General features: G+C 41.6%; 1 protein-coding gene across 2 annotated transcripts in view; it reads left to right on the top strand.

Moving 5' to 3' along the window:
• Positions 1 to 11,623, top strand: part of kcnc3b (potassium voltage-gated channel, Shaw-related subfamily, member 3b) — a gene marked incomplete at its 3' end in the record, with an annotated part of 33,774 nt that extends 22,151 nt beyond the window's left edge. The window contains exons 2-4 of one of the 2 annotated variants that reach the window (XM_084164695.1): positions 6,008 to 6,983; positions 8,956 to 9,159; positions 11,433 to 11,623. In XM_084164695.1, the coding sequence (XP_084020821.1) occupies positions 6,008 to 6,983; positions 8,956 to 9,159; positions 11,433 to 11,623 (1,371 nt within the window). Of the gene's footprint in view, positions 1 to 6,007; positions 6,984 to 8,955; positions 9,160 to 10,310; positions 10,433 to 11,432 lie in introns of those variants that run through there. The other variant, XM_084164696.1, reaches the window with a different exon arrangement.
• Positions 11,624 to 21,897: the final 10,274 nt, after the last annotated feature.

The following is a 21,897-nucleotide window of genomic DNA, read 5'->3' as shown; positions in this document are numbered from 1 at the left end:
GGAGCTCTTTGGCATCAACTCAACTCGCCGTGTTTGGAGGAGGAGGAATGCTGCCTATGATCCCAAGAACACCATCCCCACCGTCAAACATGGAGGTGGAAACATTATGCTTTGTGCGTGTTTTTCTGCTAAGGAGACAGGACAACTTCACCGCATCAAAGGGATGATGGACAGGGCCATGTACCGTCAAATCTTGGGTGAGAACCTCCTTCCCTCAGCCAGGGCATTGAAAATGGGTCATGGATGGGTATTCCAGCATGACAATGACCCAAAACACACGGCCAAGGCAACAAAGGAGTGGCTCAATAAGAAGCACATTAAGGTCCTGGAGTGGCCTAGCCAGTCTCCAGACCTTAATCCCATAGAAAATCTGTGGAGGGAGCTGAAGGTTCGAGTTGCCAAACGTCAGCCTCGAAACCTTAATGACTTGGAGAAGATCTGCAAAGAGGAGTGGGACAAAATCCCTCCTGAGATGTGTGCAAACCTGGTGGCCAACTACAAGAAATGTCTGACCTCTGTGATTGCCAACAAGGGTTTTGCCACCAAGTACTAAGTCATGTTTTGCAGAAGGGTCAAATACTTATTTCCCTCATTAAAATGCAAATCAATTCATAACATTTTTGACATGCGTTTTTCTGGATTTTGTTGTTGTTATTCTGTCTCTCACTGTTCAAATAAACCTACCATTAAAATTATAGACTGATCATTTCTTTGTCAGTGGGCAAACGTACAAAATCAGCAGGGGATCAAATACTTTTTTCCCTAACTACCGTTTTACTGTGTTAGGCTTTTTTGGGTGGTGTGTGTAGCCAAGTGTACTGTGTGCATGTGTGTGTATGAGAGAGATTAGTAGAGAGGGACATAAAGAGACAAACAATCCGAGAAGGAAAATGCTTCTCAGGCAAGGCTAGTATACCTTGATGGTAAATCTACTGTGTAATGTTTTCCATATACGTGATTATGATGGTGACTGTAGTATTGCTAACAACCATCACCAGATTCATCATCATCATCATCATCATTGTCATCACCATCCTCACCATCCTCATCATCACCATCATCATCATTGTCATCACCATCCTCACCATCCTCGTCATCACCATCATCATCATCATCGTCATCGTCACCATCCTCATCACCATCATCATCATCACCACCATCATCATCTCAGAATCAGAATCACGTTTATCGTCCAACAAGAGGAAAATCTTGCCTCCACCATCATCACCACCACCAACACCATCAAATGAAAACTCTCTAATCTGCTCAGTACCTGTGCTGTGTGTACGGTCCTCATCCAATGAGAGAGCGCTGTGTGCAGGTCCCACTGGTTCCTCCTAGTTCCATGCGATGGGGGGCGGCGGGTGGAGATGTTTGAGAAATACAGCTCTCCGTACGTGTGTGTGCGCGTGTTTGTGTGTGTTTGTGTGTGTATGCATGTTATAGAGGGGGAGAGCACTGCAGCAATCTGGAAAAAGTAGGTCAGACAGTGTAGAGAAACATGGCAGAGGAGTAAAGAGGGAGAGAAAAGGAAGAGAAGAGGATGGAGAGAAATGGGGGATGAATACAAATACTATTGTTGCTTGGGTCCCATCCTGAATGAATTGGTGTGTTCAATGTTACCCATCCCAGACTGCTCTTTCACAGGCTGTGTAAGGTTCAAGAACACCAGGAAGCCTTGCATTTCAGATCCCCACTCGGGACATAGAAACAATATACACATTTCTCTCCATCCATATGGTCTGCCTATATGGTAATCTGTTACTACTGCTGTGCCAATCAAACGCAGCGATACTGGCATATCCTTTATGTTTTATGGCTTTCCAAGAAGTTCACTCGCTACTGTGAGATGCTACTGCCTTTCAGCTAATCTCTAATATACAGAACATTACTTGAGTTCCTTTTCTTCAGATTTTCTCTATGTACACTGTACAGTAATGTATCTTCTGATTCTATATGTGGATTGATTTGAGTTCAGTGAAAAAAAGGTGTAGCCCTTTCTTGCAGTCAAATGACCTAGTGGCCTCATGGGTGGAATGTTATTAATATTTTTCATAATTTTATAATTAATCAACATTATTTTTTAAAAACTGCCGAAAATTCAATGTTTCTATGTCCAACTGTTTTGTTATATTTCAGTCTTCTGTGATGCATATAAAGGGTAATACTGGGATGCAAACTCAAAATTCTATACATTTCAACTCTATATCTGACATGGTACAGGTGTCTTCTTTTTTGTAAGCCCATAGCCATGTGTGTGAGGTGTATACTTTTGTTTCAAAGTAGATTTGTTTAAGACTACCAAGAATCACTCTGTGTGACCCTGATTTAGCCCACTGCAGTAAAAGATTTTCACAGAGAAAGAGAAGGAGAGAGGGCTCTTGCAATAGGTGTTGAGAAGTAAGAGAGTAATAATGAAAAATTGACCCAATGAGAAAGAAAATACATGGCCCTTCACCTCCATTTTTCCGTTTCATGAGCTTTCTATATATGCTGTTCTAAATATATATATTAAAAATGTGAACATCAGAGAAAATACACATAGGAGACACGCATAGTACAGTATTTGCAGATTTGCACTCAGGCATTTGATGTAAGGTAGATGGGCTCCACTCAAGTATGAATTTATCCCTTTTTATTCTTCCTCCGGCCATATCTGTGTTTTATTATTTATTTGATAATGCACAAAGTATATATACTGGGTCTATAAATAAACAGCAGGCCATGTAACTGTAAGAATGTCATTGGAAAAGATGACGCTACTGGCCATGCACAACCATAGTATTATCTGTCCAGTGTAATTGACTCAGGAACATTTGAATGGTCCAGTGTAATTGACTCAGGAACATTTGAATGGTCCAGTGTAATTGACTCAGGAACATTTGAATGGTCCAGTGTAATTGACTCAGGAACATTTGAATGGTCCAGTGTAATTGACTCAGGAACATTTGAATGGTCCAGTGTAATTGACTCAGGAACATTTGAATGGTCCAGTGTAATGAGCTTCACTTGTATAGCACAGTCAGTCAGACAAACAGGACACGTACAGACTACACAGACAGCATACAGTGCATTCGGAAAGTATTCAGAACCCTTTACTTTTTCCACATTTTGTTACGTTACAGCCTTGATCTTAAATGGATTAAATCGTTTTTTCCCCTCATCAATCTACATACAATACCCCATAATGACAAAGCAAAAACTGGGTTTTAGACATTTTTGCTAATTTATATTTTTTTTAAACCCTGAAATATCACATTTGAATACTTTTAGTGAGAAAAAGGGAGCACGGTTAAGGAAATAAAGCGACTCCCTTTTTCAAAACTGAGTCACCATCTCTTTACAAGAAGCAGTCTGGGCAGACTGCATGTCTCAGCGCCCGGACACTCTTATAACTTTGCCAATTTTTTTGTTTGTTTTTGCTCTCTGTCCAAGAAATTCACCCGTAGGACAGAGAAAGTTTTGGGAAAAAATGAGCTAGGCTGTAGTATATGGACATAGTTCTGTTTGTAGATGGAGGTATTCTCCAGAATCAGAGAGAAAGGGAAGCAGTGTCCAAACAGTACTAATGACACTCAGTGCTTTTTAGTGTATCCCATTGCTTTCTTGGCAGTGGTGTGTAGGATGTCATTTTGTCAAAATGGTCCAGAGAATCCATCTTATTTAGGCTTGCGGCTAATGTTTAACTTCCATCCCCAAGCTGAAAGACAGTATCTGAACATCATTTAACAGATGCTTTTATCCAAAGCGAATAAAATGACATTGCCTGCATACATTTTTTTGCGTTGCTAACACCACACTCTTACCAACTGAGCCACACAGGACCACTAGGACCACTCTAACCAGATATGGTTACATGACTATGGTTATTGACTGAATGTTGTTGTTTAGTTATAGGGCAACCCATAATACATTTGTGCAATTAGTTCACTCTATTAATAGAGTTTGAAGCTAAGCCTGGCAGTTTGGATATCTCAAATGAACCCTTCGAGAGGATAATATTCAGCTTAATGTCTTGTTGGACTTTGATTGACATGAAGTCTCTGGCTGATTGTACTCCTGTTGTGCTGTCTGAATTGATCAATTGTTAATACATAAGCACCAGGTTTTAGCACCCATGCCGTGCATTATACTTGATATTTACTCAGGTACCATTCTCACAATGCTTTATACCAGCGTTTACAAAACTTGGGACCCCAAGGGGTGCACGTTTTGGTTTTTGCCCTAGCACTACACAGCTGATTCAAATGATCAGTTTAGTTGATTATTTGAATCAGCTGTGTAGCGCTAGGGCAAAAAACTAAACGTGCACCCCTTGGGGTCCTGAGGACTGAGTTTGGGAAACCCTGTTTATACAGTAGCACAATTATAGTGGTAGTGGTAGTATAAGGAATACAGTATGGTGTTAGGTTCTGGACAAACAGAGTAAAAACTCAAAACGGACGACTAGAAAAAGCTCAAACCAAGTTTATTCAAGCCACTGGATACTTTAGCTGCAAACACACTTTGCACATGATCAAACAGGCATTTAACTGTCATGACAAGGTTAGACGTATGACTTCTCAGAACTGTCCATCTGTTTCCTAAAACTGCCTAAATGTTGCACTGTTGTCTTTACGGTCGAGCGGTCTGGAAGCAGTTCCTCTTCATTCGGTCACTTCTCCATGATGGTTACAAGTGACCATATGTTCACCTTACTCAATAGACTTTGGACTGTCCCTTTTCTCTGATAGTAAAATTCCATACACGAAGTTCCTCTTCACCATTAATTGACACATAACATATACTGTACATTCATTATGCATATAACAAAATCAATAAGGTCCAATATAGTAACAGGAGTAAGTATATTTCAAGGTAGAACCCAACAATATCAAGTGTGTTAATTGGAGGATGATAATGTTTTAGCAATGTTGTTTCTTGCAAGTAACTCTGCATTCACAGACTTTTTGAAAAGTAGGGGGTTAATAACATGACTTAATGGGGAGTATTGGCTCCCCATTACGGTTAACTTGCACTGGAGTGTAATGGATTATGTTGGTGATAAAATAGAGTGCCATCTCAAGCACTTTGGGCTTTAGGGATTTCCACTGTATGATTAATATAGTAGTTGTAAGGGTCCAAATGTTGGTCAATACATAATGTACAATAGGGCTGTCAGTCCTTTTACTTTGTGTATAATACTTTGACTAATGTGCGAATTGTTATTTCCCCAACATTACATATTTTCAAATAATCAGACTGGCTAGTTATTGGAGCATAAGTTGGGATCACATTTCATCATGCTGGGCCACAAACAGGCTCAGTGCCACATGTTTCAGACCCTTTATGTTGAACATTCAGTATGAGGGGGTGAGCACATGTCCCATCCTGATTTTGAAACCTATTCAGTGCACTCTGAGATACATGGATATTTATAATTCATCAGCTTTTATCGTTTACAACTCTCTCTTTCTCCATCACTTTATTTTCTTGCCCTTTTCTCTGTGTCCGTGCTGCGCCAATGAGACAGTAGTAGTCTGTATTCTCATTCCAGCCAGGTCCCCTCCCCCTTTCCTACATTCTGCAGGTTTATGACATGTGGCTCCAGGTTTTCTATTTTTTTCCACCACTTCTCCTTGGGCTGTCATGCCGATGACCGTTGCAGCCTTTTTTTCTAAGTGTCAGATAGAGTATCCCTCAGTGCTTGGTCCAGTTTGACCCTGCAGTCACCCTCAAGGTCAACAATTATCCCATTTAGGTGTCTAGTCAGGTTTAATAATCTGGGCTCATGATCTCATCTGACTGAGTAATGCCATGCAGTGTCCTGTAGGGGCTGACTAACTGTTGAGCAACACACCATCTGTTTAGCTAGCTATGTTGTTTGTATATGGCTTTAACCCTTCTCTCCTTCCTCTCTCTTTTCTCACTCTATCTTCATTTTTTTCCCTTTGCCTTCTGTCTTCCTGCCTTTCCCCTGCTCTCTCTGTCCCTCCTCTCTCTGGTTCGTTCTGTTCTTCTCCTCCAGTACTGCGCGTTCCTCTCCCTCCTGTTCATCCTCATCTCCATCTCCACCTTCTGCATGGAGACGCACGAGGCCTTCAACACCATCTACAACAAGACGGAGAACGTGACGGAGGGAAACGTGACACGCGAGGTAATCGTCTACGAGGTGGTGACCGACAGCTGGCTTACGTACGTGGAGGGCATGTGCGTCATCTGGTTCACCATTGAGGTGATGGCACGCGTGGTCTTCTGCCCGGACAAGGTCGAGTTCTTCAGGAGCACCCTCAACATCATCGACTTCATTGCCATCATGCCTTTCTACCTGGAGGTGGGGCTGAGCGGCCTGTCCTCCAAAGCCGCCAAGGACGTGTTGGGCTTCCTGCGCGTAGTCCGCTTCGTCCGCATCCTGCGTATCTTCAAGCTGACCCGCCACTTTGTGGGGCTTCGCGTCCTGGGCCACACGCTCCGCGCCAGCACCAACGAGTTCCTCCTGCTCATCATCTTCCTCGCTCTCGGAGTGCTCATCTTCGCCACCATGATCTACTACGCCGAGCGCATCGGCGCCGACCCTGACGACCCTACGGCCGCCAAACACACAAACTTCAAGAACATCCCCATCGGCTTCTGGTGGGCCGTGGTCACCATGACCACTCTGGGCTACGGGGACATGTACCCTGAGACGTGGTCGGGGATGCTGGTGGGCGCGCTGTGTGCCCTGGCAGGGGTACTGACCATCGCCATGCCTGTTCCCGTCATCGTCAACAACTTTGGCATGTACTACTCACTGGCCATGGCTAAGCAGAAGCTGCCCAAAAAGAAGGGCAAGCACATCCCCCGGCCCACCATGCCAGGCTCGCCCAACTACTGCAAGCCTGACGCCCTCGCCATGGCCACCGCCTCGCCCCATAGGATCCTGGGTAATGTACTCGGCGAGGTGATCGGGTCCGGAGGCTTCGACTGCCCCCTTGCACAAGAGGAGATCATAGAAATCAACCGAGGTGAGACATTTCTATTTTCATTCTTCAGGACCATATTTTAAGAGACAGACTGCAAGTTAACAAACTGTCTTCGACCTTGACTTGTAAGATCTGCACGAGTTCATCAACATGGAGCTTTGCTGAGCATCTGGGCATTCCACCACTAGCCTCCCCAAGGGCGTAGAACACAAATTACTCCGTCAAAAATTGTATTTTTGGCAAAGAGGTTGTCAAACTTTACAGTTTAGCATTGACAGATATCCAATCAAATTTAGAACAGGGATTTGCACAGTAAGTGGAGGATTCTGGGCTGTATAAGACTTAGGAATCAGAATGTTATCTGACAGCTAGTTACAGGGACTCAGTAATCTCAGTAATAGTACAGTCCTGCAGATCCATGGGGTGTGAGTGGGGGTTTAGAGTGCCTCTGTCCCTGATAGGGATAGTTTGGGGGGGGGAAGGGGGAGAGGGGGGGTGCTGATTCTGAATCTGCCCTTGAGAGATAGCTAGCCCATCAGAACTTATAGGTAATTTATGATCAACTGGGGAGTCCACATTTGCCGAGAGGCCTCCATCTGCCTGTGTAGAACAAACACAGTACATAAAAAATTTACCGATTTGGATCTGTTCGCAACAGACCAATATGCTTACGTTTGGTTCAATGGTTTAGATTACACTACAAATGTCCGACCATTTTTTTTTTCTTTACTGAAGTGTAGTACTTAGTATGTAATGCTTACAGTACTTCCTTTTTCATGAACCCAATGTCCACACATGACAATAGATCACGTGTGTTTTGTAGCCCTTGAGAAATCATCAGTGTGTCAGCAATAATAATAATATAATAATAATAATATATAATATAATAATATAATAATAATAGTAATTATAATAATTATGTTTTATTGCATAAGCGCCTATAGTACCCTACCACTCTCTTACAGTCTTTCACGCTCTCTTTTGTTGAGAATTTTGCTGTAGGTTGTTAGTAAGTTGTTGAGCAGGAACTCATCTGAGATCAGATTTGACAGCTGTGTCTGAGACAGTTGAGGCTGCTGAGGGAGGACGGCTCATAATAATGGCTGGAAAGGAGCGAATGGAATGGCATCAAACACATGGAAATCACTCATTCCGCTCCAGCCATTACCAAGAGCCTGTCCTTCCCAGTTAAGGTGCCACCAACCTCCTGTGGTCTGAGGATATAAGCCTCAGTCACACTGCGGCATCAACTCACACCCGCAACCCCACCTCATCTATTACTATGACCAGTTTTTAGTAGACCATGCTGTCTAGCTAAGCCTGTATAGACATGACCTTTGACACCTTTGCCATGATCAATTACATATCATAGTCAAATCAAATCAAATGTTATTTGTCACATGCTTCGTAAACAACAGGTGTAGGCTAACAGTGAAATGCTTACTTACGGGCCCTTCCCAACAATGCAGAGAGAAAAAAATAGAAATAATAACACAAGGAATAAATACACAATACATCATTTTACTGAATCTGTCTCTGCTTATGTATCTCATCTGCAGTATTACATTGTGATCAGTAGCTTGCAGTAACACCTCCCCCCCATTCCTTTGGCTATTTTCTTACATTCTTTTTTCCAGTGATGGGAGACTGGGGATTCATGATTTCTGTATCGTTGGGCCAAGGTGCCATGCCAAAACCTTCGATATAGCAGCCGATCAAAGTCCCTCAGCTCGCAACAGCAAGCTCTCTGATTGGGCCGATTGAATCACCAAGTATGCAACTCCTCCCCTCGGACTATGTTCCAATGTCCGTACTAACATATTATGTCGAATAAAGCAATGTAATGGACATGCATCCTAAGTGGTATGCTAGTGTGGATATGGAATCAGTCTCCCATCACAACCTTCCTCCTCCACTATCCAGATACATCACTTTTATCCTACTCTCCTCTTCCTTCCGTCTCCTTTACTCTGCTTCCCGCCCCCTTTCCCCATCTCTCCTTCTTTTCCGAAAGATTCCAAGCAGAACGGTGACGCGGCCACTGCGGCCCTGGCGAACGAGGACTGCCCTACCATCGACCAGGTGCTGAGCCCGGACGAGCGGAGCCCCGCGGGGCGAGGGGGCACCGGAGTAACCCGGGAACGCTACCAGCAGGACCGCGCTTGCTTCCTGCTCAACACCAGGGAATTCCGCGCCACAGATGGGAATGTGCGGAAAGGTACGTCACTCCCACAGGGGACAGAACCGTAACCACATATACCACATACGTCAACAGAGCTACACACAAGATGCCATAAGGCACAAGCACTGATACAGATAAAGATTCTCTGCATATAGAAGATGCCAATAGGGCAGGTGCACAGGGGACAAATATGTACACAAATGATGTATACATGATCAAATACAGCACATATGGGAACTGATTTGTGGGTAGTTACAGAGAACAAGCAGACAGACACAAGCAATGGCCAAGAGCATCATGGGAAGAGCCATGTTTGTGTGACAGGGAGGTTCCAAACACTAGGTTCTGACAGGACACAACAACACCCACCTACAAGATCTTTACTCTTCTGCTTTTCTCTGCTCTGGCCTGTATTTTTCCACCTCTTCACCTTTGTGCACTTCCATCACACTTGGTCTCACCTTTTCTTTCTTCCTGTCTGTATTTTCTGTCCCTCTCTCTTTCTTTCACTGCCTCAAATTTTCATCCTCCATTTTGTCCTTTGTATTTATTTCTGTCTCCTCATCATCTCTCACGCTCATCCTCTCTCTTTCTCTGTCTCTTGTACTCAAGATAGTTGACCATGCATTAATTTACCTCTTGTCACTTCTGTTTCTTTCTCTCTCTCCCTCTCTCTATCTCTCTCTCTCCTGGCTCCCCTCCTCCCCCTTGTTTGGCTGACTCCCACTTGATGCCCTGTCCCCCCACCTTCTCTCTCTCTCTCTCTCTCTCTCTCTCTCTCTCTCTCTCTCTCTCTCTCTCTCTCTCTCTCTCTCTCTCTCTCTCTCTCTCTCTCTCTCTCTCTCTCTCTCTCTCTCTCTCTCCTGGCTCCCCTCCTTCCCCTTGTGTGGCTGACTCCCACTTCATGCCCTGTCCACCCACCCCCTTTCCTTGTCCCCCATCTTTGATTCCATATCCCCATTCTTTTCCCTCCTCCTTTCCTTTCCTCTTCGAAACGCACCTTATTTACCCCTGCTTACCCCATGTACACTCTTGTGCTGATTCTGAAACGCAATACCTCGATCCATTTCTTTACGGCTGCAACAAACCTTTTTTACCACCTACAACAACCACCACCAAACCTGCACCAAACACTTCTCCTTTACACTCCTCCCAAACTCTCGACGCCACTGTTGACACTAAACTAGAGGCAGCAGGCCTGGCAGCCAGCCCAGACTCCCCTTTGGCTGAGGAATGGTATAAGCTGGAAGGGTCTCTGCTACAGCAGGACCTCAATGCAAACTCCACCTCTTCCTGGATCAAACCATAGGCCAAGAGGTAACACCTTAAAATCATGGTGACCCAAAATGGTACCCCGTTAGCGGTACCATATTTTTTTTTTTACCTATTCCGTCAGCCAAACATTTTAGGTTCTCTCATGTACATGACATTGCATGTTGGCAGTTGACACTCAAACATACCACCCAAAGACACACTTGGACACAGAACACACTCACACTCTCACATACAGTACACTATGCATGACTGCAAATCACAACTAGTACTAACTGTGTTCACTTTGTTGGGTCTGTACAGAATGTTTGGTAAAGTTTAAGTATCCCCCATGAATTGCCCTCTGTGTGAATGGAGGTAAGTTCAAATAGTGAAATCAACCCTTACAGAAAAACCACATGATTTCAAATGTGTAGTTTTATGTTATCACATGTTTCTTCACATATTGTCACGTTATCACATTAACTTCACATAAGACCACATGTGATCACATGAAAATTCATGTGTTCTTTCCGTAAGGGAATAGATAGGTAGGGAACAACAACACCAAGCTATTGAGCTAAGGTTGGGTAAAACTGTGATTTGTATATCAAGGCCCAATTGCATTGTATTGCTCAGAGTATCATCCAATCAGAATAATCTATTATTCAGAATAACCTGATCTTTCTTTTTTCATTGTTAACCTAACCTCAGCCCAATGCACCACAATTCCATCCCATGAATTATAAACTCAATGACATTCTTAGAAGAACTGGTCATATACATACACCAAACATTTGCCCATAAATGTACAAAGAGTAACAAAAGTCATATCATGAAATAAGAGGATCATATATGTAGGATGTATAGTGTAAGATACTGTGTGTGTACCAGGCTGTGTATTTGAGAGACTGTGTGGTCTGTGCGATTTGTGTGTGTACGTGTGTGGCGACGTGTGCCGCGTGCGGCAGCTGCACTGAAGTAGCCCTGTAACACTTAACAGGAACAACGGGTCACGTGTTGTCTGATGTGCTCTGTGTTGCTGTCTCTCTCTTCAGGTTGTGTCATATCACGCGTTTGTATGTGGGCTTATTCATTCTTACACGTTACACTGTATATCTGTCCTACTCTCAATGCCGTCCGAGTGTTGTGTTTGTGTTTGTGTTGTTGTCGTGTGTGGCTTTTACTGTGTTCTTTTTTGTGTCACTGGTGCCCTCTCTACCTCACTGACATTCACCCTGACAGATAACAAAAGACACATCGCTCTTTGAAGAAATCACCCTTTGCACCGGTGCGAAATTTCCAGAGTCTCACAGATTTCTTTCATGATATGATATGTACATATTCTAGCTATATTTAGAGCTTACATAATGGATCATTTTGAATGCGATGTTGTACAGTGGCCATCTTTCAAGGGTCAATGGTCAGTGGTGTCAGCGGAGCCTCCGAGGTCACGGGAATAGTACCTTACGATACATGCCTTGCTGGGAACAACATTTTCAGCCATATCATCATATGGCTCTCCTCAACATTGTACGGTCCTCACATTGATAGTCAAATGCGACTAACTAACATCAACGCAATGCTGATTGACAAAATGTTTTGTTATAAGTGTGTCGTGTTTCGAAAACACTATTCCCTAGACTTCAAAATGTGTGCTTTCAGTGCCTAGTGTAGTTAAAAAGGTCAGATGGGACTTCTTGTCTGTACTGTAGTGACCCGAGTACACTCTGTCCCCATAGGAGAACCCTTTGAAGAACCCTTTTTGGTTCCAGGTAGAACCCTTTCCACAGATGGTTCTACCTGGAACCCAAAAGGGTTCTCCTATGGGGACAGCCGAATAACCCTTTTGGAACCCTTTTTCTAAGAGTGTAGTTAGCTGCACTTGGTGACTGAAACACTGAAATACTGACTCACTGACTGACTCTGACATCACACTGCCAGACAGACACTATGACAGACTGATTGACTTACAAGTGGCTACGTGCTATCTAAGGTAAGCGAGCCTTGAGCTGTTGAACTCTTCTCTTGGAAGCCCCTGACTGCTTTGGTGTTGTGTGTTTTCAACAGTTCATTTTGTGTATAAAACTTAAACTTAACGCTGCAAATCCCTCTTTAAAACCAAAAAGGAGGCCATTTTAAGCAGGAAGCCAGAAGCACTAGAGGGTGTTAGGATGACATTCAATGTTTACTGAATGAATCCTCCTCTCATTATCACGGTACAAGCGTTTGGTGGGGGGAAAGCTATAACACTTTAACTCCCAGAACACTTTACGATATTTGTGCCAATTCTATATGCCAACCTTCAGCTCTCAGCATTGCTGAAAATATTGGTATCTGTAGGGGGATTCGAGGATCACAGAAACTTGACCTCCCTCTGTAACCTGAAACATGTAACATTTGATAGTAATGGAATATCATTGCATCCGAGTGAAGCTGAACAAAAATATAATGCCTCCGAGCAGCATTGCCATTCAATCTCATATTGACCAAAAATCTAATTGAATGCCAAACGGATAGGAATGAGGTAAAGAAACCCAAAGGGGACACTGTAAAATAACTGGAGGTTTGATGGCCATAATTGCCCCAGCTGAAAATAATAATGGCTTAACGATGTGTTCCCTTTTTGGTTTGAAAGTGGGATTCCCTATTGTGCTCTCATACTGGTATTGTGTGCTTTTTACACGGTTTCTTTCTTAGATCTTTGTATATGCAGTCCTTTCTTAAGTTATTTTAGTAGTATTTTAAGTCTCTCTATATGATACTTGTCCATTTGACCTCCTCCGCCCAAAATGCAATATGCATGGTTCAATAAGGTCAAAGGGTCAATTACCTCTTTGATTGCTCACTCGCAATCGTTCCCTTTCCTCCCCCCTTTCCTCCTCAATACTGTCCTCTCATCTGTTCATTTTTTTCCTTCTATTTTTTTCTTTCTTTCTTTCTTTCTTTCTTTCTTTCTTTCTTTCTTTCTTTCTTTCTTTCTTTCTTTCTTTCTTTCTTTCTTTCTTTCTTTCTTTCTATCTATCTTTCTTTCTTTCTTTCTTTCTTTCTTTCTTTCTTTCTTTCTTTCTTTCTTTCTTTCTTTCTTTCTTTCTTTCTTTCTTTCTTTCTTTCTTTCTTTCTCTTTACCCTCTCCCTCTCTCTCTATGTGTATGTGTTTGTGTCTATGGCCAGGTCAGAAATCTGTCTTGAGTACTACTTACTAAAACGTCACACTTTGTACTAATCGTACTACATACTATTTAGACATACTGTTAAGTAAAAACGTATGCAGTAAGCAACAGCTATCAACATATTAGGCTCATCCATACTGAGAAGGAGTCATCTAATATGCAACCACGCTTGTTCCCCACCATGCGTTCATTTTGGTGCAGCACATCCCCTTATCGAATTATCAGCTGTTGTCAAACGTGGTCTGAAAAGACGGTTCTCTTCCACTATAGTGTGCATTGAATGCTACTAGAATCTAGTAACTAGATGAAAAGCTGAAATGAGTGGTACATCTTGGCATTTAGGGCATACTACATTTTTTTGATTTCACATACTATAAAACTTTCTATTTTCGCATACCCAAATAGCCTAATAATTAGAACTCAAGTACGGGTATTCGGACATGGCCTATATGTGTGTGGATTAATTTCTGTCTTGTGTGTATATATGTGTGTATTGTTTTGTGTCTCTCTGAGATTTCTGTTAATTTATGTATTTATTTCTCTAGATTCTATTAGTTGATTTTGGTGTGTTTAATGTCTGTCAAGGACCATTGTCAATTAGAGTTCATTTTAGTGTGTTTTTGTTGTTTCTGTGTCAGGTGTGAGATGTCAGTTACTTTTTTCTCTACATGTTGGTGTGCTTTGTAGTCTGTCTGTCTTTAGACTGTCTATCTACCTTCCCTCCTCTCAATCTTCCCATCACCTATGCTTCTTTTAATAATTGGGTTCATTTAATTAAATTAAATACATAAATAAATAATAAATATATAAAATTGTATTTTTATTTGAAAATAAATAATACAATAAATAATACAACAAATATTTTAATAAAAGTTACATCCACAGTGTGGATCTGATTGCATTTCAGTCTTAGTTTCAATTGAAATTCATTAAGTAATCAAAAAACCTTTGACCTTCAGAAAATATGTTTAGAATAAGGTTATATTAAGGCACCATTGACTTATTGCATAAATATTTGTCTTAAAATAAATGAAAAAATAGTATTTTGAAAAAATAGCTGTCAAATAATTTGCATACAGAAAAATCTGGTCATAATGGACACAGTGGATGGATGGATGGGTAAGAGACACTTTTTAATACTATGTGTAGATCCAACTGCTAATATGTGGGCACAATCAGAATGTGGACAGGATCAGGACAAAGGACGCATGTTAGCACCAGGTATAAACAGGGATTTTCTCACTTTTTCTCTTTTTACTCTCTTTTTTTTCCTCTTTTCTCTTCGATGCCTGTTTTACATTTACATTTACAGTGGGGAAAAAAAGTATTTAGTCAGCCACCAATTGTGCAAGTTCTCCCACTTAAAAAGATGAGAGAGGCCTGTAATTTTCATCATAGGTACACGTCAACTATGACAGACAAAATGAGATTTTTTTTTCCAGAAAATCACATTGTAGGATTTTTAATGAATTTATTTGCAAATGATGGTGGAAAATAAGTATTTGGTCACCTACAAACAAGCAGGATTTCTGGCTCTCACAGACCTGTAACTTCTTCTTTAAGAGGCTCCTCTGTCCTCCACTCGTTACCTGTATTAATGGCACCTGTTTGAACTTGTTATCAGTATAAAAGACACCTGTCCACAACCTCAAACAGTCACACTCCAAACTCCACTATGGCCAAAGAGCTGTCAAAGGACACCAGAAACAAAATTGTAGACCTGCACCAGGCTGGGAAGACTGAATCTGCAATAGGTAAGCAGCTTGGTTTGAAGAAATCAACTGTGGGAGCAATTATTAGGAAATGGAAGACATACAAGACCACTGATAATCTCCCTCGATCTGGGGCTCTACGCAAGATCTCACCCTGTGGGGTCAAAATGATCACAAGAACGGTGAGCAAAAATCCCAGAACCACACGGGGGGACCTAGTGAATGACCTGCAGAGAGCTGGGACCAAAGTAACAAAGCCTACCATCAGTAACACACTACGCCGCCAGGGACTCAAATCCTGCAGTGCCAGACGTGTCCCCCTGCTTAAGCCAGTACATGTCCAGGCCCGTCTGAAGTTTGCTAGAGTGCATTTGGATGATCCAGAAGAGGATTGGGAGAATGTCATATGGTCAGATGAAACCAAAATATAACTTTTTGGTAAAAACTCAACTCGTCGTGTTTGGAGGACAAAGAATGCTGAGTTGCATCCAAAGAACACCATACCTACTGTGAAGCATGGGGGTGGAAACATCATACTTTGGGGCTGTTTTTCTGCAAAGGGACCAGGACGACTGATCCGTGTAAAAGAAAGAATGAATGGGGCCATGTATCGTGAGATTTTGAGTGAAAACCTCCTTCCATCAGCAAGGGCATTGAAGATGAAACGTGACTGGGTCTTTCAGCATGACAATGATCCCAAACACACCGCCCGGGCAACGAAGGAGTGGCTTCGTAAGAAGCATTTCAAGGTCCTGGAGTGGCCTAGCCAGTCTCCAGATCTCAACCCCATAGAAAATCTTTGGAGGGAGTTGAAAGTCCGTGTTGCCCAGCGACAGCCCCAAAACATCACTGCTCTAGTGGAGATCAGCATGGAGGAATGGGCCAAAATACCAGCAACAGTGTGTGAAAACCTTGTGAAAACTTACAGAAAACGTTTGACCTGTGTCATTGCCAACAAAGGGTATATAACAAAGTATTGAGAAACTTTTGTTATTGACCAAATACTTATTTTCCACCATAATTTGCAAATAAATTCATAAAAAATCCTACAATGTGATTTTCTGGATTTTTTTTTCTCATTTTTTTTCTGTCATAGTTGACGTGTACCTATGATGAAAATTACAGGCCTCTCTCATCTTTTTAAGTGGGAGAACTTGCACAATTGGTGGCTGACTAAATACTTTTTTTCCCCACTGTACATATTCTAACTAAGGATAGATAGTCCTGTTTGTACATATGTGTACTGTGTAAACAGCACGTCACTGCAGGAGTTTCTAATAGAAAGTATTGTATGATTATTGCACGGACAAATGGTTTCCATTAGTCATTGTCTTTCGGATGGAACATTTAACAAGAATCTCCTCAATATGAAGCCACGTCTAATAGGCAGATCTTTATTTTATTTTATTTTTTATCTGTTACCTGTCAATTTCATCCTGTCCTAATTCATTGTTCTCTGAAAATATTTTTCAAATGTGAATGTATGAAAAATGAATTGTTTGTTTTCATAAATGCATCTTATTCTCTATGTCAAATATCACTGTTACTCATGTCTCTCCATAACAACACTGCTAATATTTTCACCCATGACAGCTTTTTACCCAATCTAATATTAGAAATATATGGCATGTATAAATTGTACAATATATATCTCCTTGGAGAGTAGGAGGAGGATAGCTGACGCACACACAGTATGACCTAGATATGGGTAACAAGTCAGCATAATATATGGTGTGTTTTCCCCAAAAACATCCTAGGCAAGTGCTGAGCACATTGTGGCTTGTGTTATGTTGCAAGAACAGATCAATATATCTAATTATGGGTAATACAAACCCACACCATCTTTAACAACCTACAGTGCCTTCGGAAAGTATTCAGACCTCTTCCCTTTTTCCACATTTTCTTACGTTACAGCCTTAATCTAAAATTGATTAAATAAATAAAAATTCCTCATCAATCTACACACAATACCCTATAATGACAAAGCAAAAACAGGTTTGTAGAAATGTATGCACATTTATAAAAAATAATAATAAAAAATGAAATACCTTATTTACATAAGTATTCAGACCCTTTGCTATGAGACTCGAAATTGAGCTCAGGTGCCACCTGTTTCCATTGATCATCCTTGAGATGTTTCTACTACTTGATTGGAGTCGACCTGTGTTAAATTCAATTGATTGGACATGATTTGGAAAGCACACACCTGTCTATATAAGGTCCCACAGTTGACAGTGCATGTCAGAACAAAAACCAAATTGTCCATAGAGCTCCGAGACAGGATTGTGTCGAGGCACAGATCTGGGGAAGGTTACCAAAAACGTTCTGCAGCATTGAAGGTCCCCAAGAACACAGTGGCCTCCATCATTCTTAAATGGAAGAAGTTTGGAACCACCAAGACTCTTCCTAGAGCTGGCCGCCCGGCCAAACTGAGCAATCGGGAGAAAAGGGCCTTGGTCAGGGAGGTGACCGGATGGTCAATCTGACAGAGCTCCAGAGTCCCTTTGTGGAGATGGGAGAACCTTCCAGAAGGACAACCATCTCTGCAGCACTCCATCAATCAGGCCTTTGTGGTAGAGTGGCCAGACGGAACCCACTCCTCAGTAAAAGGCACAAGACAGCCCACTTGGAGTTTTCCAAAGGACACTTAAAGGACTCTCAGACCATGAGAAACAAGATTCTCTGGTCTGATGAAACCAAGATTGAACTCTTTGGCCTGAATGCCAAGCGTCACGTCTGGAGGAAACCTGGCACAATCCCTACGGTGAAGCATGGTGGTGGCAGCATCATGCTGTGGGGCTGTTTTTCAGCAGCAGGGACTGGGAAACTAGTCAGGATCGAGGGAAAGATGAACAGGGCAAAGTACAGAGCGATCCTTGATGAAAACCTGCTCCAGAGCGCTCAGGACCTCAGACTGGGGAGAAGGTTCCCCTTCCAACAGGACAACGACCCTAAGCACACAGCCAAGTCTCTGAATGTCCTTGAGTGGCCCAGCCAGAACCCAGGCTTGAACCCGATCGAACATCTCTGGAGAGACCTGTAAATAGCTGTGCAGCGACGCTCCCAATCCAACCTGACAGAGCTTGAGAGGATCTGCAGAGAATGGGAGAAACTCTCCAAAGACAAGTGTGCCAAGCTTGTAGCATCATAACCAAGAAGACTCAAGGCTGTAATCGCTGCCAAAGGTGCTTCAACAAAGTACTGAATAAAGGGTCTGAATACTTATGTAAATGTGATATTTCCGTTTTTATTTTGAATACATTTGCAAATGTTTATAAGAACCTGTTTTTGCTTTGTCATTATGGGGTAGTGTGTGTACATTTTACATTTTAGTCATTTAGTAGACGCTCTTATCCAGAGCGACTTACAGTTAGTGAGTGCATACATTTTCATACTGATTGATGAGGGAAAAAAACAATTTAATCCATTTTAGAATACGGCTGTAACTTAACAAAATGTGGATAAAGTCAAGGGGTCTGAATACATTCCGAATGCACTGTATTTATCTCATGTAAGTATAATATACAATACGAGGCCATGAGTCCAGAATAGACTTGGTATTAAGGATCTATGAGGCATGTACAGTACAGTACCTATGTTCCTTGTAATTCTACACAATACAAGCATGACACTTACATACTGTAGGGAACTTTTGATGAATATTGACATGTGATCCTGAAATGCCCTAGACAACTTTAAGATGTGATCATGTAATTCAGTAAAAAAAACATCAAAACATTCTATTACCGTTTAGTGTCAGGGTCCTTACTAGGCGTTTTCAGTTGCAAAGAAGTATAATGTAGTATAGACTTGCCAGAAAAACTTTATTTTGGGGTAAAAATCTGGTCTGAATATTTGTACTTCTTCTCTGTTCTCCATGTTCCCTCCATCCACCTCTCCCTCTGTCATTAACACTCATTCTCATTCCCAGGCCGCCAGTGCAGTGCAAGTGTAACTAAAGTCTGACTGTAGGTAGGTACTTCCCCTCTCATGTAGTGTCAATTGAGTTTGGCTTTAGGTCGGTATTATAGTCATAGTGAAACAAAGTGGAAGTAGATTAAGTCCCCTGATATGGTTTATTTACATTTACTGTACATTTAATGTGTTATAATGTAACTTATGTAATGACAGTAGATATCAACTCACTTTAAGTGTAATGTAAGTCTGGCTGTAAGTAGGTATAAACTTTTTTATCGTAACAAAGTAGTTTTATGCCTGGTAGAAGTAGCCCTTTAGCTTTTGAATCAAACCTGGGTCCATTTAAATCACCATACAATCTCCATACAATGCCTGACATTAGGGACGTCTTTCCATGTCAGTTTACCCAACTTATAACTAGAGTCAAACTGACAAGGAAAGATGTGTGTTTCTTGTGTTGTCCATATGAGTCTCCATTTTGCATACTACAAGTGTTACCAAATCCTTACCAAAATCTTAGATTCAATGAAAGCTACAGTGGACGTTCAGCTATATATATTAAAAAAAGGTCTGCTTAATGGGGCTTGATCTGTTTACTCAGAAGATTAGTTGATAAGATGTGGCTTAATATAGTGTTTTCATGTACAATAGCTTTTATCAGTTTAGTTTTGGATCATATGAACAGTTTGTGTGAGCCTCTCTCTCTTTTTTCTTGTCTCTCTGTCTCCAAGTATTGCATGCTGCATGTTGATTTCCAGGGATAGCACTAGGAGAAAATCCCAAGCATACATGCTACTGGTGTGTCTCGATATAATAACTCTCTCTCTAGCCCTACACTTCCACAGTAGCAAACATAGAATGTCAACGACTAACGCGTGAACCTACAGTATATTTGTCATCGTTAGTATAAGTAGCGCACACTGGTAAAAAAAAAAGCTCAATAATTTCAGCATTTAAAGAAACTCGATGTTGGCAAATAATATTGGTTGCAATTAATCCAGTCCAGGACTGTATCGATTCAAATTCATCATATGAGAAAATGTTTAGACTGGAATGTTGTAAGCCATCGACTGGCTGTAGAACTTTGCCATAAGAGGTTCATGACGTAAGTTATTAATGTGTACTTTTAGAATGTGATATAACAGTTCAGTATGTTAGCGGTCTAAGGCACTGCATCTCAGTGCTTGAGGCATCACTACAGACCCGGCCGTGATTAATAAGAATTTGTTCTTAACTGACTTGCCTAGTTAAATAAAGGTTAAATAAAAATAAATAAATTATAATAACCGTTTCAGAACACACGCGCAGCCAACACATGCACATGTAGGAACATAAGGGAAACTGAAAGTTGAACGCGTTACGCACTAAACAGTTAGGATAAGTTGATCGTTCATCTGAGCTTTGGAGCAACTCCAACAGATTTTTTTGTGTCAGTCCCCTTTACAGTACTCTGCCACTGTTCTAGACATGGTTGTGTGTATAGCACTGGAGAAGCCCAGTGAAAATGTCCTCATCAATATTTCACTGAGTTGCCTTCCAACTAATGTGCCTCAGCCAGCTAGAATAAAAAAGGACCATTTTTATTTATGGACTAGTGATGTTTAATGTAGAGGGGTCTAGTTGGTCACCGCGGACTGCGACGTTGCCATAGTGAAGTTGTTTTTCCCAATGCAGCAAGGAGGCACAAAGAGCATCATGCCAAGTGGTGTTCTTTGTTGTCTATCTTTGAGTGAAGACCCATGATTGTTGGAGTTCTACATTCATACAGACAATGACTCTCTAATGAGACTATGACCTATGCTGCCAATAGAGGAGATTAGCTAGCACTTACACAATTGGCTGAACTGCCACATACTAAAAAAGAATAGCATGATAACCCAGTAATGCTCTGTTGGTTCAAATCACAGATTGACACCTGTAGACCACACAACTTCACCCGCTACGGGTCAGTTAACCATTGTCAGAGTAGTGTTACCACCACTACAATCTACCAATGGTGTTTTATATTTCACCTGACTCAACAGCACTCAACAGCACACCACTGTGTAGCGTCTACTGTCTGTCTGCTCTCTACGGGGGGAGCTCAATGTCTGCATACCTTACCCTGTGATATCCACTCAAAGTACAGAGGGAAAAGCTATATGTTTTATGGTGCTTTACACAGAAACCTTCATGCACAGTTTGATATAGAATCTGATATCCAGTGAGAATACCAGCGGCCGTTTTAGTACAATAGATTTGGATTGGTTTCAATTTAGCAGCGTTCTGTGTTTTAACATACATTAGTAGAGCACTGGTTTACAAAATGTTGCTTTTCCCTCTATAAATACATCTCTGTTACAGGATGTGGTTCCCAGGAAAGAGGAAGTGAGTTTGAATGTGGGGGGAAATTTGTCGCAATGTTGGCCATGTGAAGTTGTCAGGAATCTAAAGGGAGTCTTGAGAAATTGCCTGTTTGTGACCACAGATTTTGTGTCAATAAGACTTGGCTCTTATCACTCTCACTCTCATGTATGACACAGGATAAGACACAGTTTTGTGGAAACAATCTTAAAAAGGTTCCTTTATGTCCCTGACAAACTTCATTTGGTCGAACGTTTGATCAGTGAAACCTGAGCTTTGTGTATTTGCTTTATTTGCTGCTGTGTCTTGGTCTGAAAAGAACTGCTTTGCCTTTGACAAAATGGTTGTCTAAAACACCTGAACATAGAAACCTGGTC

This window comes from Coregonus lavaretus (genome assembly GCF_964263955.1).
Source record: "Coregonus lavaretus genome assembly, chromosome: 1".
NCBI lineage: Eukaryota > Metazoa > Chordata > Actinopteri > Salmoniformes > Salmonidae > Coregonus > Coregonus lavaretus.
Note: the sequence above shows the minus strand (reverse complement) of the source record. Positions and strands in the feature narration are given on the sequence as shown.